The following is a 16,338-nucleotide window of genomic DNA, read 5'->3' as shown; positions in this document are numbered from 1 at the left end:
ATAAGGAGTTCCAAGGAGGGTTCCCAAATGTCTCTTGAGTGACACACATGATCAGGCATCCAGCCAACGGGTGTCTGAGGCCTGGGGGAGGTGGGGAAACGTTCAGGGACCCTACTTCTAGGATGGGGCAGAGGGGCGTGGTGAGGGAGGGTGGGGAGGAAGTGTCAGCCTAGAGAAGCAGAGTCATGTAGGGAGAAGTCATGTGGGGAGAAGGGCCTGGAAATGCAGGACACCAAAGAGCAGGCCCAGGGATTTCCTCTGTGTGTGGGAGTCTGGCGGAGCCTCCCTGCTCATCACCCACTCGCCTGGACCTGCTCTCTTAGTCAGTCCCTGTGCTGGGTGCTCCTGCCCCTACAGCTCTGGGGTGGAGATGAGGCCCCCGTTATTCACAGCCTGGACCGACAGCTGGCTCCCTCAGGCCCACTCCTTCTTTCCCAGGGTGCAGCCTGGCCTGCCAGCTCACTACAGTATGGGTCTGGACTCAGACCCAGACAGCCTGCGTCGTGCCAGGTCAGCAGGAGCCTGGGACCCCTGCGGGCAGAGATCTCTCCCTCTTTCTGAGTCCTCAGCCCCGCACCGGCCAGCTCTGTCAAAGGACTGGGCAGTCTCAGAAAGCAGAGGGTCCGCTGGCTTATTTCCAAGGTCTAGCTCCTGCAGAAGGGGCACCAGTGCCTTCAGGTCTAGGAAATGTGGGGGCCCCTTCTCATTCTGAGCTCCTGCTTTAGACTAGCCCTAACAGAAATTATTCTGCTTTGGCTGTATCAAGTGGTCCCTGAACTTAACTCCCAGAACAGGCTCAGGGCAGCTTTTTCTCAAGTCCTCATTCTTTTAGGAGCTGGCATGCCAAACTCCATTTTGCTCTTGTGTGCTGGTGGTGGTAGCTTACTCAGGGAAATGGGGGCAGCGGCTGAGCCCACATGGAAAGCCCCTGACTCGGGAACTCCCTTTTACCCCTTATGAGAATCTCGAGGGGCTTGGAGGTGAGGGGAAGAGGTGGTGTTGTGTCTAGCACACCAGGCTGAGTCAGGGGCATGGTCAGCACAGCAGGTGGAAGGCACAGGGCTCTCCGTCCTCGTCTGGGTCAGAGACTCCCTGCCCCCCTTCACCCCCCCCTTCCCCCGACAGCGCTTTCCTGTCTGGCTGACTGTTAGCTCTGCTGCTGCACAGGAGCGTGTGTTTGTATATGCGTTTGGGGAGAGTGGTGAAGATGCCTCTGGCTCCCTGAGTTTCTCGACAAGCCCAGTTCATGTGTGAGAAGATCAACTGGAGCAGTTCATAGGTGAAAGAGTGAACTGAGAAGGCATTCAGACGGAGCTAGGCTCTTGGCCGGCCACATCTGTCCCCCCTCCATCCATACCATCGCATTTCTCGTTTTCCCGTCCATCTCTTGCCCCTGGAATGTGCCACCTCCCCTACTTTCCTTATGTAAGTCAGCTGTCCACAGAGCCTCCCAAAGCCGCTTAGATTCAGCCTTTGCCCCAAAGCCGTCCCAGACGCCTCCAGACCTGCCTAAGGTGTCTCTCCTTTGAACTTGAACCCTCTCATGATCAGACACTCACAGTCAGACACTCCACTTGGATTGTTCTTCGATTGCAACACACGTGTTCATTTTGCTTTCCCTCTGGGGTTGTACGCCATTTAGGGGTAGGAGCTGTTTGGGTCTATGCTTTCTTCCTGTGTCCCTTATTACTTACTGCTCTACGTGGGTGGGACTCGGGCCTGATAGCTGTGTACCTTGAAGTTAACATTGCCTTCTGAGAATTTAATTAGGAGGAAACCCGGTTTAGGAGAGGATCTGAGCCCTCTGTAGAAATTACCTAGGAGACTGTCTGTGAATATCCCAAATCCAATTAAGGAGACCTGGGTGAAACCTCAGAGGGACAGATAAGATTGTGATTGAATTTTTGCGAAGGAACTACATTGTCTTCTGCCCGAGGGAAAATGCTAACACGAGAGGAAATATCTTCCTCATTATAAAGGGGGGACCCAGGGAGACCCAAGTGCGTGCTGTGCAGGAGAGTTGGCGCCCTGTCCTGGAAACATCAGAAGCCAGGCCACAGAACAGGTGTGTCCCAAGGTGGCAGGGATGCCTCAGGCTGTCATCCAGCCATTAGATCATCCAAGGCTCTGTCCTTGTTCTGATGCCACACTCAATAATTACATTCTGAGGTCCCCGAGACAGTTGTGTCCCCGTGCCTGGGGACTGTGGCTCTGTAAATTACTAAGCCGGCATTCTGTTTCCATATGCTATACGTGTGTGGCCAGTTCATGTTAGTCAGTCCTGAGACTGGTTTGTCCGTGGTGTGCACGTGTAGTCAAGAACCCGGTGCTGAATTGTGGGGAAGCACCACAATAAAGCCACCTCATCTAGGTGAGCAGCCACCTTCCCCTGCTGGCCATGTCTTTCCCTGACATTTTTATACTTGCTGTTTGCATTGGTTACTTAAAGGCAGGGCCCAGTCAATACTCTCTGCATGGTGGACTGACTGACTGGTGCCTGGGATGGAAACAGCCCTCCCAGGAGTCTTGTCTCCAGAAGGTATGGAGAGAAGGCGCGTGGTCTTTCAGGGGCAGGGGGAGGAATGAATGAGTGGATGTTGATTGAATTCTCCTGTGTGCCAGGCACTGGCTGAATGTGTTTACATTCTTTATCTCATTCATTCATCCCTGGAGCCCTGTGGTGTATCCTCCTGAATCTATTTTACAGATGAGGAACGAGGTTCAGAAAGGTTAAGTAACCTATGCAGAGGTCATCTGGTGAGCGAGTAGTGGAGCTGGGATTAAATACAACTCTCCTCACCCTGAGTCCCTTTCTTGGGGATGGCGGGGCTGGGGGAAAGGACCCAAGAGGAAAGGCCCAGATGCCTTCTGTGTTAGAAAAAGGGTTTCTGGGTGGAGGGGTGGACAGGGCATGGAGGCCCTCCTGGAGGGTTTTACTCCTCACCCACACCGAGCATTTGCCCTGTGGGGACAGACTTGGCAGCTGTGGTCCTTGGCTGAGGATTAAATGGTAGGAAATGAGCTTCGGGGAAATTCCAGTCTTGATTCTTCGATGAGGTGAGGCTGGCGTGATGCCTTGCTGGGAACACCCTGACAACACCCCCACCTCCACCCCCACCCCCATGTGCTTACAGATCACAGAGATACATCCCCTTCCCTCAACTGAACACCCGCACAGACGCCCAGCCCCAGCCACAGGCAGAAACCCGTAAGTGAGGCATGGTACTGATTCTCTAACATCTGGACACAAATTCTCCTGACAAACTCCAATCCAGCTTCCGCCTCCCCTGATGACCCAGTGGCAGCTGTTGCTCAGACATCCCAGCTGCCTTCCCTTCCTCCCTCGCTGCCTCCCCAAGTTCATGACGAAGACATATGGCGTTGTATGTCCTGAGCATGGATGTGTGTGAGAACATGGATGTGTCTCTTCAGCTTTCTCCCTGCTCCTGATGTTTTTGGGTCTCTATTCTTTTCTCCAGGGATCACATAGGAGCAAGTGGCTGAACAGATGTCAACACCAGCTGTCACTGGCCTGGAATTACCTTATCACCACTCCCTGGCAAGACACTGCGCCTGAGGACTTCTATAGAAGCCACACCCCACATCATCTTTGTTGGTCAATACTGTTCTTTATCTTCCTTCCTGCAAGCTTCCTACATGACCCCATTCCATCCCCCAAAACATCTCTGCCCTGAAACGCAGCTTCTCCTCAGCCAGAAAGACTTTTCCTGGCAGGAGAACCACGGAGGCCTGGGGACAGAAAAGGAGATTAGGGAGCCTGGGCCTACCTCTCCCTGCCCGGCCCTGCTGAGCCAGCCTGGGAAGGACATTGTCTTGGAGACCTCTTACTTTGGGATGGGCAGGGCAGCTCCAGGCAGCAGGAAACCTACAGAAATGTGATGTAGGGAGTTTGGGCTTCCCTGGCTTCAGCCTGGCACCTCCCATGCAGTCTGTAGGGTGGCAGAGAGGAAGGTGTTAGGGAGTAAACTACAGGAATGGCCAGCCCTGGCCCAGCTCTGCAGGGCCCAGGCAGGGAGAGCCAGGCCCAGGCTCCTCTGTCTCCTTCTCTGCCCCCAGGCCTCCAAGAAAAGTCTTTCCAGCTGAGGAGAAACTGTACTTTGAGACAGAGATATCTTTGCGGGGTGTAATGGAGTCATGTGGGAAGTCGGTGGGGAGGGTGATAAAGAAAAATATCAATCAGCAAAGATGACGTGGAGTGTGACTTCCCCAGAAGCCCACGTGGTCTGTGTCTCGCCAGGGAGTGGTAAGGAGTTGGCCCCAGGCCAGCAATGGCTGCTGCTGGCCTCTGTCCAGCCACTTGCCCAGCCCCTGGCAATCTTGTTCACGTTACATAATCTCTCTAACCTCACCTTCCTCACCTTTAAACCACGGATGAGGGTAATATCTGCTTCTTAGAACTGTTGAGGGCACGAATTAAGATGACACACATAAAGTACATAGCAGGTAGGAAAGGGGGCTGGTTCAGAGTAAATGCTCAATAGATACTATTCACTCATTCATTCATTCATCCATTCACTCATTCATTTATTCATTATGTATGTATGTGTGTATGTGTGTATGTACGTGTGTACTTTATCCCAGGCACTATTCTAAGGCCATAGAATATATCAGTGCACAAAACAGGCCAAGTGTCCTGTCCTTTTGGGGCTTGCATTCTGCCCGGGGTGGATATTGGGGGAGGAGACAAATCACAAACAAGAAGCAGGATAAATCATTAAATAAAATAATATGTTAGAAGGTTAAAATGCTATGGAAAAAAGAAAAAGTACAGCAGAGTGAGATTCCTACCTTTCCCCCAGAATCTGGGTGACTTCACTCTTACGTGTCCCTTCTAAGGAAAAGGGGAAACGTCTCTTGCCTCAGCTATGCCCAGTGACAGTCGTCAACTCCTCCCAGTGCTGTATTCCACACGACCAACGGCGACTAGGTTTTAGCACAGCTCCACTCACTTGTTCCTTCAACCAACAGATATGTACAGAACACCTGACAATGGAATGCTCAACATGAATCAGACGTTCTTGTCCTGAAGGGTTTGCAGGTGAGGAAAGAACGGCGTGTGAATAATCTGAGAAAGCGGTCAGGCCTCGGAGAAGGGCAGGCAGAGCTGCTGAGAGCGGCCGCAGTGTGCTCCCTGCCCTGCAAGTTGGCCCGCGGTGCCAGCCCCTCCCGGGACTGGGGCTGTTCTACCGCAGCTTGCTTTGACTGTTTTCTTCTGGTAAGCTGTCCCTAACTTAGTGTCTCAGGGAGGAGGAGTGTCTGAGGGGGAAGTGATATTTTCTGGGTTGGCCTTTGAGCAAAATCAAACCTGAGATCCCCACCCACCCCAGCCACTGAGCAGCGGAGCAGGACGTTGTGACAATCTGTCTAGTTGTGTGCCTGGCCTGTGACATGCCCTTTCTCCCCACCTCTACAGTATAGTCTCTGCTGGCCTTATTTAAAGACTGGCCTGACCCTGGCAGAGCAGCGAAGGGGAGAGAGGCCGGTATTGTCTGTGGCTGTGGCATCTTGCTGCAACCCCAAGGCTGTAGGGAAAGGAGGTGGCCCTGATGCCTCTGGGGCTGTGACTTCTTGATTACAAAGGAGAGACCCAGGTCTGAGGGAGGAGGCTTGGCCACATGGCTAGGAAACCGAGGCCGTGTGTGTGTGTCTGACCACAGAAGCAGATGCTCCACCTTGGGGTTTGGAGCTGGGAACAGGCCGTTCTCCCCACAGTCCCGGCTCACATGGCACTCTCCTGTGCCCGGCCCCCTCAGCTGCTGCGTCATGCTCCCTGGGGTTTGCAGAGGCTCCACTCCAAAGCCAGGCTGAGTCATTAGATGATGAATTGTGGAATTCTTATTCAGGCTGTCACCACAGCAGCAGTGGGCTCTGATCCCCACCTCCTGCTCCCCCACAAAGACTCTCGAAACATTCTCTCCTCACTTGTCATTCCTTCATCTTGGGGGAGCCCTGACAGTGAGCATGAGACAGTGGTGGGGTGCGTGGGGGTATCTCTGAGCTTCCCTTTCTGTGTCTGGATTCCAAACCTGTTTAGGGACCGGGGCCTGGTTTGTTAGCTCAGGACAGAACCTCAGATCTCATTTCCTTCAACTTTCTCATCCACAAACAAGGAAACAGAGACATGGGCTCAGGATTTAGAGTTGGTTAGAAGGGCAGCTTTGGAGTCAGAATCTAAATCTACTTACCGTGAGCAAGCCTCAGCAGGCTTCCGTGTCCTTGTCTATCAAATGCTAATTTTCTTCCTTCATAGGGATTGAGACTGCTGGGAGTCACGAGTGAAAGGCACAGGGAGGTGGGCGCTCAATGGATCTGCTATTTGATCTGTCTTTAATGGGGAGCCAGAGGTTCTTAGAAATAAGGACCTGAGGTCTTTCGGCTTCCTGCTGAGGACACTTGGGAGGGGCAGGAGCTCCCGGAGGGGCTTTGGAGACAGATCAGCAGGGGGGGTTGCGCCACTAGGCAGACTATTCCTACAGCCGACACCTCCCAGCGCTGCAGAGGCCACTGTGGGCCTGCAGATGCAGCGTGCTCGATGTCCACACATGTTCATTTCATTCCTCCAAACGAGAAAACAGAGACCAGTGATGGGCACAGCCACTCTGTGGGCCCCTCACCCCGTCATACTGCACCTGAGCATGCGTGTGTGCGGTCCTGCTGGGCCAGGTCACCTGCTGGATCCCACCAAGGCCTAGCCTGGAAGGTACACATCTCTACCCAGAGGGCCCCTCTGTCCTTCCTGTGGGAGTGGCCTGGGACATGGGTGGGACCACAGAGGGTGACTGCGCCAGTCACCCTGTGCCTGCAGTGTCCCCAAGGACTCCATGTTGGCACCTTTGGAGCTACAGCAAAGCTGTCCATATCTTGTTCCCTTTGCCATCTGGACCTGTGTGTTGACAGTCCCCCATACCCATGAACCATCCGAGAAAAAGTTCACATTTTTTTACCAGAATTTATTAAGAAACAGAAGATATAAAGTACACAAAGGAATGAAAGAGTTTACAACACAGATTTCTCAGCCCGTTGCAACAAGAGAAATTTGCTGGGCTGACACCATGGACATTGCGGCCCCAATTCCATTTTCAACCCTGTCCCTCTTGGTTGCTAAGCCAACCAGTTCAAACTTTCCCCGGAGACAAGTCACGCCGCTTTCAAAAACCTCCCAAACCCACTTCCTGTTTGCCTCTATATACAGGCCCTTCCCTATTTGGTCCCAAGGGTTCCTCACCTGGGCTTTAGGTGAGGTCCAGCCTGACCCTGCTGTACCTTCTCCACGTCTCCAACCAAAGATATCAGTGGTCCCTCAAAGATCTATTTTTCTAAATTAAACTATATTCATGAACCAGTTGGGTAGGCTGGTTCTACTACCGCCGGTCAAGTTACTAATCTTCCTAAGCCTATATCGGAATGTGGTCTTTCTCTTGTAGGAAGATCTTCTTGAGAGCTTTGGCAGCTCTCTGCCCCAGCTAGTCCAAAGCTGCATTCTCCCCAAAACAGAACTCTGTGTCCTTATCCAGTCTCCCACTGAATTTATGGGATAGCTCTAGTTCCCAGCTGACCTGCCAAGAGATGGTCGCACACCTTGATCTTACCGTGTTTCCCCGAAAATAAGACCTAGCCAGACAATCAGCTCTAATGCATCTTTTGCAGCAAGAATTAATGTAAGACCCGGTCTTATTTTACTATAAGACCCGGTCTTATGTAATATAAGACCGGGTTTTATACTAATTTTTGCTCCAAAAGACGAATTAGAGCTGATTGTCCAGCTAGGTCTTATTTTCAGGGAAACAGGGTAATACCCACCTTCGAACCCTACCCAGCTCAGATCACCAACCTCACCAATTTCCTTGGAAGATTTCTGATTTCTGTCTTGGACTTCTGCCCCTATGGAATTTTATCTCTGTAGATTTATTATATGACATGGCTTTATAGACAGTAATAATCAGACTACAGTGAAAGGAGAGCTAGTCCCTCCTAAATTATATTTTCTCTAAATCATCAAGAGATTTGGCCACTCTCACCATTTTGAACTTCTTCTAAAAGTCTATGGTTATCAGTCCTTCATTTGTACAGTCTGACTCTTAGCTGGCTTTTAGAAATAGCATTGAGTCTTAGCAAGCTGGCCATTGGTCCCTTCTGTTCCTACAGTTCCGGTTGTGTCTTATCATATGGCTTCTTCAAATAATGCTGGAAAGCAAAATAAAACAGTCTTCTCCAAAGGAGAAGCAAATAATAGCTCTACCCAGACATTCTTGAGCTTTTACTTCACACTATGTGCACATCAATCACATCGCATTCAAGCTTATACTGACGGGAGAGTATTAGGTTAGTACGAGTCAGTTGAACTTTTCCCCAACCAGTACTTCGGATTTGAGCTTTATACCAAAAACAAAATACTTCTATGCTTCTCACCCAGTCCTCACAACAACCCTGTGAGGTGGGCATGATGGATATTATCCCCATTTTACTGATGTAGATACTGAGTTTCAAAGAGGTGAGGGAGCTAGACCAAGATCACACAGCTATTTAGTGGAAGCACCAGCACTCAACCCAGGTCTCTGCTTCCTCAGTCACTTTTTTAGGTGCAAAGAAAACGAAAGAGGTTTTCTATTCCCTTTCTCCTACCCAAACGAACGGCATTCTCCTTTCACCAGTACGTGCATAATCTGTAAAGTTCCAAACAAGAAAAGGAATGATTAAGCAAGTTAATTGTCATAGTCCAATGTGGAGTCGGGGTAGGGGTCAGGGGGTGCTGTATTTTTCACAATGTTCCCCATGTAGTTTAACAATGTAGTTTAACCAAGAACTCTTTCACTCGGTGCTGAGTGGTGCTTTCTGTGGGATTCATTGGGATTCCCGGGTCATGGTTAAGGTGCTGGGGATTTTACCTCTAAATTAGCTCAATGCTATTATTTCCTATCCGTTTCATATTTTGCCGTATTCTCTGCCTTTCCACCTCTACCCCTTAATAAGGAAAATTTAGTGTTTCTGTCAACCTTCCAATGCCCAGCTTCTCAGGATGCTACAGCTTCCTGGAAAGCCATGTGGCTCCTGCATGTCGTGAAGATCTGTGGGGTTCTATTCTGGCAGCCAGGTGACATTTCCTTTCTGAAGGTCTCTATTCCTGCTTTACCTCCTGGGTGAGCCACATGGTTGGAGCCATTTCACCAGCCAGGCTCTCAGCAGATGGTTCCTATACAGCTCTGTAGAACTATTGTTCCAACCTGAAGGTAAATGATCCCCCAGACGCCCCTCCACACACATAATTGGATACCCAAATCTCCTGTTGTGACTGGATGCAGAGCCACCCCCGGGGAACCATATGGTGGACTGTGTCCACAGTGCCCCCTACTGGAGATTTCCTATAAGCCAAGGTTTCGGACAGCTTGGCATTCAAGGTGGCAAATCTCGTCTTACTATTGTACCATCCCTTTTCTAGATATTAATCCATTTCATACACGTTTACTGAGCACCAACTATGAGCCATCGCTGTGTTAACTCTCCAGATAGGACTGCAAAGAATACAGACCTTCCCCACCAATGCAACTCACCTATACTAGCTGGTTCCTTAGAACCACCACTTGGTTTCCAGTTAGTCTGAATTAGTTGGTGAACTTAACAAGACTTACCCCTGCCTTCTGGACACTCCATAATGATCCCATCACCTGAGGGGACCGCCTGACCTCTGCAAACCTTCCCAGAGTGAGTTCCTTAGTCAGTCACCAGACAGGCCCCTGCTCTGATGGCCCTTCCTTCCTGCACGTTGCGGCCAGCTGGTACTGTCTCCCTGACTCCTGTCCCTCCTCTAACAGGACAGTCTCATTTGTGCTAAATGACACATTCATTTGCAAATCCAGAAGCTATTCTTGTATATCATTTATAAAGGTGTATTTTTTAAGTAAATATTCAAGCATATATGTTACGTAATGGACAGTAATAACTGAAGTAGAAATGTCATATGTGAATAACAGCACAAAATATCTCAAAAAGAACCCAATCTCCCAAATCACTGACTATTTACACATTTTGAACCTATTTCCACTCGGTAATGATTCAGACATACTTTCACCTTGTTGCTATCATTATGTGATCATAATTCCAAATTATCTTTCTTTTGCTTACGATTGCGTAACATCATAATCTTGTAGTTTTCATGGTTGCCACACATGAAGGCAGTAGCTCATTGTCCTAATAGACAACAATCTACCTAGCTGTCCCCCCACAGCCAAGCAGCTTCCAGTCAATGACTAATTTATAGGGTGGCCACAAATATGTCTGTGCAAATACTGTTTTTCTTGTTTTCCAGGATGTATTCCCCAAAGTGACTAACTGAGCCTTATGGTCACTTTTTTTTTTGGCTCTTATCAAGTATTACCAAATTGCTGTCCAGGAAGCATCATTTTATAACACCAGGAGGCTATTTCTCCACAACATATTTTTAAAATGTATTTTTGACACATGCAAGTGGTTGACGATTTTTTTTTTTAATCTTTTTGTTTACTAGTCCTGGCCTGTGTGCATTCCCTCCTGGGCACACAGCCTATTTGGTCCTTTGACCAAGTAAGATCTCTTGGTCACCGCATATGTGGAGACTCAGCTCTTACTCAGACCAATTCTACGTATGTAGTTTTCTCATCTTACTGGTTTTCTTTTAATCTTCCTTAAAAGGAAGATCTTTGCTGTGTATTCTTTTCAAATTTTTATATAATTGTATTTGTCCACTTGACATTGATGATTTCCCCTATCACTTCAATAAACAAGCAATAACCTCCCCAGAAAACGATTTTCTTTTTCCCACCCTATGCTTTCCATCTAGACTTGTCCAAAATCCTTCTGGTTCCCAAGAACGCTCCATTGTCCACGATCCCTAATTAAGATTCCCTCAGGTCATCTCTTGACAGCCCCTAACTAAACATGTCCATCTCAGTTCCACCGCTGCCATGGCCTGCACAAAGGACCGGTGGTTGTGGCTCACCTCCGACTAGATCCTTCCCTCTGGTTTTCACTCCTCCACCATCCCGGCCCCAGTACCAACTTTCAAGTTTCCTGGCTGGTTTGTCTCACCAATCCCACACCTGGCCTCCCGGGTCAGCTTGTTTTTCCCAGTAGTAGTGGCCTACCGAAGGAAAAATTTCTTCACTCCTTAGTTCAGCCAAATGAAGGCCAAAATTCTCAAAAGGAAGTTTGCTGCAAAACTAAGGGGAAACTAAAAATAGTCTCCAGGAAATGTAAAGATATCAACACAGAAGAGATTTTACATCCTACATAGGTCGTGGCTTGACGGTGGCAGGGAGACCCAGGGGCCCCCCTCTTTCACCCTCAGAACCCTGTGTGTTAGACCCCGACCCTACCAGGTTCAGTGTTCTAGCAGCACATTCTCTTCGTGGACTTTGAGGTAAACATCTTTTGGCCTCAGCTGGCATCTGTGCTTGGTCCCCTATGCTGCCCATCGCGTACTGCACTGGGGGACACCAGTATCAGAGAAGCCTCTATTCCTGGCTGCAGCTGGTGGAAGATGCCATTAATTACCGTTTCAAAATCCCAGGCCTCTTCTGACCTGGCATGTCCCTGTTCCAGTCTGAGGGGAGCCGGTTCTCAGATCTTCCAGAAGGCATGTGCTGACATACCCTGAGCCCTTCGGGGCTCAGAGGACTTCTGCCCACCTCCCTAAGACTCTCACGGGGCTTCTCCACCAGGAGTAGTTTTGAAGAACGCAATCAGGACAAGCTTATAAATCTCAGAAACGTAACTATAACGACAGTGGCAGAGGCGGGTGGGGGGGCAATCACCCACAAAAACAAAAGGCATGGTTAACTCCCAGCATGTTACCAAACCTCCTCCTCTGCTGGGAGCTGTGGTTATGCCACCACCCTCGGTCCCTATCCCTGCACACCCAAAGAGGGGTTGGCAGTATGGCACTTCGCTCTGGCAGGTTGCCAACACTTGCCCTCTGGAAAAATGCTCTAGGCCACCACATCCCATGTCAGCCCTGCCTCCCTCCTCCCAACCTACTCCCTCCCCAATCCCACCCAATTCCACCCGTCCCAGCCCTTTAACTGTCAGGAGAGCGGATCCGAAAAATGTGGATGGTCCCGTTACTGAGGGACACGACGAGGTATCTGCCATCCACTATGGTGGTCACACGGGGCTTTTCCAGGCCATGATAGGCTGTCAGGAAGTCTCCGAGCAGTGACCCCTTCGGGTCCAAGATCACCACCTTGTTGACCTCGCGAAGGGTCAGAAAGATGTAGCCCTTCTTATCCACAGACACGGAGCCTGGCTGGCAGCCGTGCAGGCCTGGCCCCCCGTACTCCCCAATCACCTGACCCAGCCCATCACAGACCACCACGCTATTCTGCTGCCAATCGGACCCCACAAAGTTGCCCTGAGGGCTAGTGGTCAGGAACACCAGTGCCCGCAGGCCCCGGTTGGCCTTGCCCCCAGGGATAAACCTGGTAGCCAGGCTGCCTTCCATGTTGTACACCTCCACATGGCCTGACACACTGACAGCCACCCGGTCCCCGCTTGGCATGGCAGCCACGGCGTGGCTGGCCTGGGAGAGGCTCAGGGCCCGGCGCCACTGCACCTCACCATCGGGGCTAATGAGATAGAGACGCGCACCAGCCGAGAAGGCCACTGCGCCCTGCAGGGCAGCCACACTACATGGGGAGCAGCCCTCAGGGACTGGCACTGTGCCCTTGTAGTCACCATTGAGGGAGAAGCGCTTCAGAGCCCTGTTCTGCTCATCTGCCACCAGGATCTCCCGGGGACCAAAGGGACAGAGCCCAGTGATCCGGGGAGACCGCTTGTCTCCAGGCATCCGTGTGGGGAAGCTGCAGGAAAATATGGGCCTGGGGAGGAGGCCGGAGCCCTCCAAGTTTGGCCCAGGTGCTGGGCTGGGCTCCCGGGAAACTGACTTGAACCTGCCTTTGAACTTTCTTTTCTTGTTGGATCTGCTGCCCCTTTGGGTCTGGGCTTCTACATCCTCCTGGGGCGTCTGGGCTCTGTCCTCTTTCGGGGTCTGCGCTCTCTCCAACTTTGGGGTCTGGGCTCCATCTTCCTGGGGCGCCTGGGCTCTGTCCTCCTTTAGAGTCTGGGCTCCACCTTTACTCTGGGGCTGGACTCTACTTTGTCTCTCTGTTTTGACTTCATCCTCTCTCTGGTTCTCAGTTTCCTCACCTCCCTGGCTTCCAGCTCCGTCTTTCCCACTGTCCTTCTGGGGCTGCTGCTTCTCAAAGGAGAGCCACAGCAGGTGGCAGTTCTTATCCAGGAGTCCAGGATAAAGCTCCAGCTGGGGCAGCAGACAGGGGGCTGGTCCAGGCATCCAGGGACAATCCTGCAGCTGCCGGAGCCTCTGGGCAATGGCCCCCTCCAGCGACAGTATCTCAGCTTCACGACCCAAGCTGAGCACCCGACGGGCAAAGGCAGCCGCCGCCCTGGCCACCTGCTCCCGGCTCTCTAGCTCCCCCAGTCTTTCCCGAGCAGCCTCCTCAGCAGCCTCCACATGGGCCCGTAGCTGCCCCAGCACCTCCTTCTTCTGGGCCAGGAGGGCCCGGAGGACCCCCTCGGCGGCTTCCTCCACTTGAGTCCCCACCCTGGCAGCCTGCTCCCGCAGCTGGGCCAAGGCTTCCTTTTCCACCATCCGGGCGGCCTCCAACTCAGCCAGGTTCTTATCCACACCTGCCAGTAGCTCCTCAAGGCCTGGCCTCCGGGCACGCACCGCTTCAGCCAGGGGCATGCAGGGGTGGTCCAGGTGGGGGTCCAAACGGCACTCTCGGCACAACAGCTGGGAGCAGGGCTGGCAAAGGAAGCGCAAGGCCTCGCCTGGGTGCTGAGGACACTGGGCTGCCTGGCGCTCCCGGGCCTCCTCATCATACCACCCTGCCCTGTAGCCCACCAGGTCCACCACTCGGTGGGTGTGAGTCTGCCGGGTACAGCGGTGCCCATCGGCACAGGCCTGGCACAAGTCATCGGCACAGTCCAGGCACCTGGCTGTGGCTGGCCCCCCAGCACTGGTGCCCCCCATCAGGGGGCACAGGGCACAGGCTGGCTTGCCTGCACGAAGGTCTCCACCGGCCCGGGCCCTCACCAAATCCAGGAGCCCGTTGACAAAGAAGTTGGTCTTGAAGGCAGCCACGCCTGCTGGCGGCACAGGCACGGTCTCTCGGCACTCAGGGCATCGGAGGTGGCCATCCTCAGCCAGCTGGGCCAGACAGTCCTGGCAGTAGGTGTGCAGGCAGGGCAAGGTTTTGGGCGCCCGAAGCTGTTCCAGGCAGATTTTGCAAGCCAGGAAGTCGCTGCTCAGCGCCTCCAGCAGGGAGGGTGAGGATGCCTGGGACACCATGCTGCAAGGGAGAGGTCAGGGTCAGAGGGCAGAGGGCGTTTACACAATGCCTCCAGCCTGCCCTCCTGCCTCTCCCCCTGTCCTCAAGCCCCTCAAGGTCTGGAGTCTCACCTGAGTGGCCAGGAATTTTCTTCTGGTCTTCTGGGGACTCTGGCTACTGGCTCTTGAGCTAGCAAGCCGCCCTCCTCCTTGGGTACATTCAGCAAATGTGAAAAAGTCAGTGCTGTTTGCATGTGTCAAAAGATTCAAGAAATGACAAGACCAAGAAGCCCCCGGCCTCAGAGTGCTCATAGTGTAATGATTTATGCTGTCAGTTGACAGACTGTGGCAAGTATGGTCTGAGCCCCCGTGTGAATAGGTCCTGGGGGTCCTGCTGGGGCTACGGTGCTGGGGTGGGGGGACACAGCAGCGGGTCCAGGTGAGCAGAACTGCCTTGACTCCTGGCAGCTGGGGCAGCATAAGGCGCCCCAGTTCCCCTGGCACATACACCTGTCTTTTTCTAGACCCTGGGAGTAGCATCACGGGTAGTGGGGGTCCCACTTCCTGCCCTGACATTACTGAAATGGATTCTGGAACAGGCAACAGGAAGGCTGAGGCCAAGTAGCTGCCCTGCCCTTTCCTTCCCTGAGGCTCAACCGTGGGGTCACTGTAGCCTTTGCCTCAACTTCTAGAGGCCTTTTCTTTCAGCCTTTCCTGCTACAAGAAGCACCCTACTCTCCTAACTAGAAACCTATGAAACGTCTGAGTTCTGTGACGTTCACCTGAGAATCCCCTTAGCTCCCAGCAGAGTGGCTGTGAAATACTTGATAAAGGGACTTAGGGAATTTCTCCCAAACTTCCGGAAAGTGGGGGCTGACAGAAGAGCTCAGAGAGTGGGAGGGGGTCTTTCCCAGGGAAGCCTCTGGCCCTGGGGGGTGAAGTGGCGGGTGCTCCTGCCCAGCCTCCCCTCTCCTCCTGCCTTCCGGGTCTCTCTCCCGGCCTCTCCCCTCCCTTCCTCTTCCTCCCGCTGTCTCTCCCTTCCCCCCACTCCCTCCAGTTCAGCTCTTCTTTCAGCTGCCCTCCCTGGCCCCCTCCCTACCTGGACTGAGCTGACCTTGGGCTCCAAGACCAGGAGTGGGGGTCCGAGGCCTGAACGCCGCTGTTCCCCAGTGTCTGAAAGAGAAACAAAACTGAAACTAATTGTACTTGTGCGACTTCCGTCCCAGCTCCGGGACACCGACTAGCACGGCCTCAGGCCCCGCCTTCTTCCCCACCCCTGCCTGAACCTCTTCCTGGGGGGGCCCCCATCCGCAGCAGAGCACAGCCCCCTCCAGCAGGCTCCACGGTCGCCTGTCAGGTTTAGCCTCAGGACTTGCTCAGTCACTTAAGTGTGTTTGTTTCAATCACAGGGAACTGCCCATGAGGATGTGTCTCTGAGTGAAGAAATTAGAGATCGTCTGTGCTTCAGAGCCCAGTCCTGAGGCCTGGTTTCCAGGGCTGCAGTTTATCTGCAGATCCAGTCCTAGGTGAGGCCCTTGATGCCCTAGTCTCTGCTGACCTACAGGAGAGGCCGTGGGAACCAAATAAGGGGTCTCCATCTGAGGGGGTTAGCAAAGGCTTCCTGGAGGAGGTGTCACTTGAGATGAATTTGAAGAGTGAACAGGGGTTTGGGAGTCCTTGGAGAGGAACGCAGGGAAGAGTGTTCTGGAAATCAGGAATAGCAAATACGTGGACACAGAGGAATGAAATACCACAAGTTTCCCAAGTGGCTCCAAGTAACTTAGGATGGTTTATGGGAAGGGGACATGTGAGTGGTAGCAGATGGAGTTACAGAGCGAGGCAGCACTGCCAGATCACAAAGGGCCTGAACGTAGGAGTCTGAGTTTTATCCGCAAAGCCAAAAGAAATCACTAAAGCATATTTTCCTCAATATCTTACAAAAATTTTGAAGCACAAAGAAATTGAAAGAATTGCAACGAACACTTATATACCCACCA

The 16,338-nt window shown here is 52.2% G+C and overlaps 1 protein-coding gene across 5 annotated transcripts; it reads right to left on the bottom strand.

Annotated features, from left to right (window-relative positions):
- Positions 1–10,493: 10,493 nt before the first annotated feature.
- Positions 10,494–15,585, bottom strand: TRIM56 (tripartite motif containing 56). 5 transcript variants are annotated; one of them, XM_019752802.3, is made up of 3 exons: positions 15,441–15,572; positions 14,474–14,550; positions 10,494–14,363 (listed from the first exon to the last, which is right to left on the bottom strand). In XM_019752802.3, exon 3 carries the CDS (start codon positions 14,360–14,362, stop codon positions 12,071–12,073), a length of 2,292 nt encoding a protein of 763 aa, XP_019608361.2. In that variant the 5' UTR covers position 14,363; positions 14,474–14,550; positions 15,441–15,572; the 3' UTR covers positions 10,494–12,070. The 5 variants fall into 5 exon arrangements, with proteins under 5 accessions (XP_019608361.2, XP_019608363.2, XP_019608362.2 ...); XM_019752803.3 differs by having other exon boundaries at positions 10,716–14,363; positions 15,456–15,561; XM_019752804.3 differs by lacking the exon at positions 14,474–14,550.
- Positions 15,586–16,338: the final 753 nt, after the last annotated feature.

This window comes from Rhinolophus sinicus, chromosome 3 (genome assembly GCF_057876585.1).
Source record: "Rhinolophus sinicus isolate RSI-liver-muscle chromosome 3, RSI-T2T, whole genome shotgun sequence".
NCBI classification, from domain to species: Eukaryota; Metazoa; Chordata; class Mammalia; order Chiroptera; family Rhinolophidae; genus Rhinolophus; species Rhinolophus sinicus.
This window is presented reverse-complemented; position numbering and strand designations above follow the sequence as displayed.

Coding starts and splice junctions, on each gene's coding strand:
- TRIM56 (XM_088796753.1), bottom strand. CDS start 14,595: ATGCAAACAGCACTGACTTTTTCACATTTGCTGAATGTACCCAAGGAG. Junction 14,364..14,473: donor GAAAATTCCTGGCCACTCAG/GTGAGACTCCAG, acceptor TCTCCCTTGCAG/CATGGTGTCCCAGGCATCCT.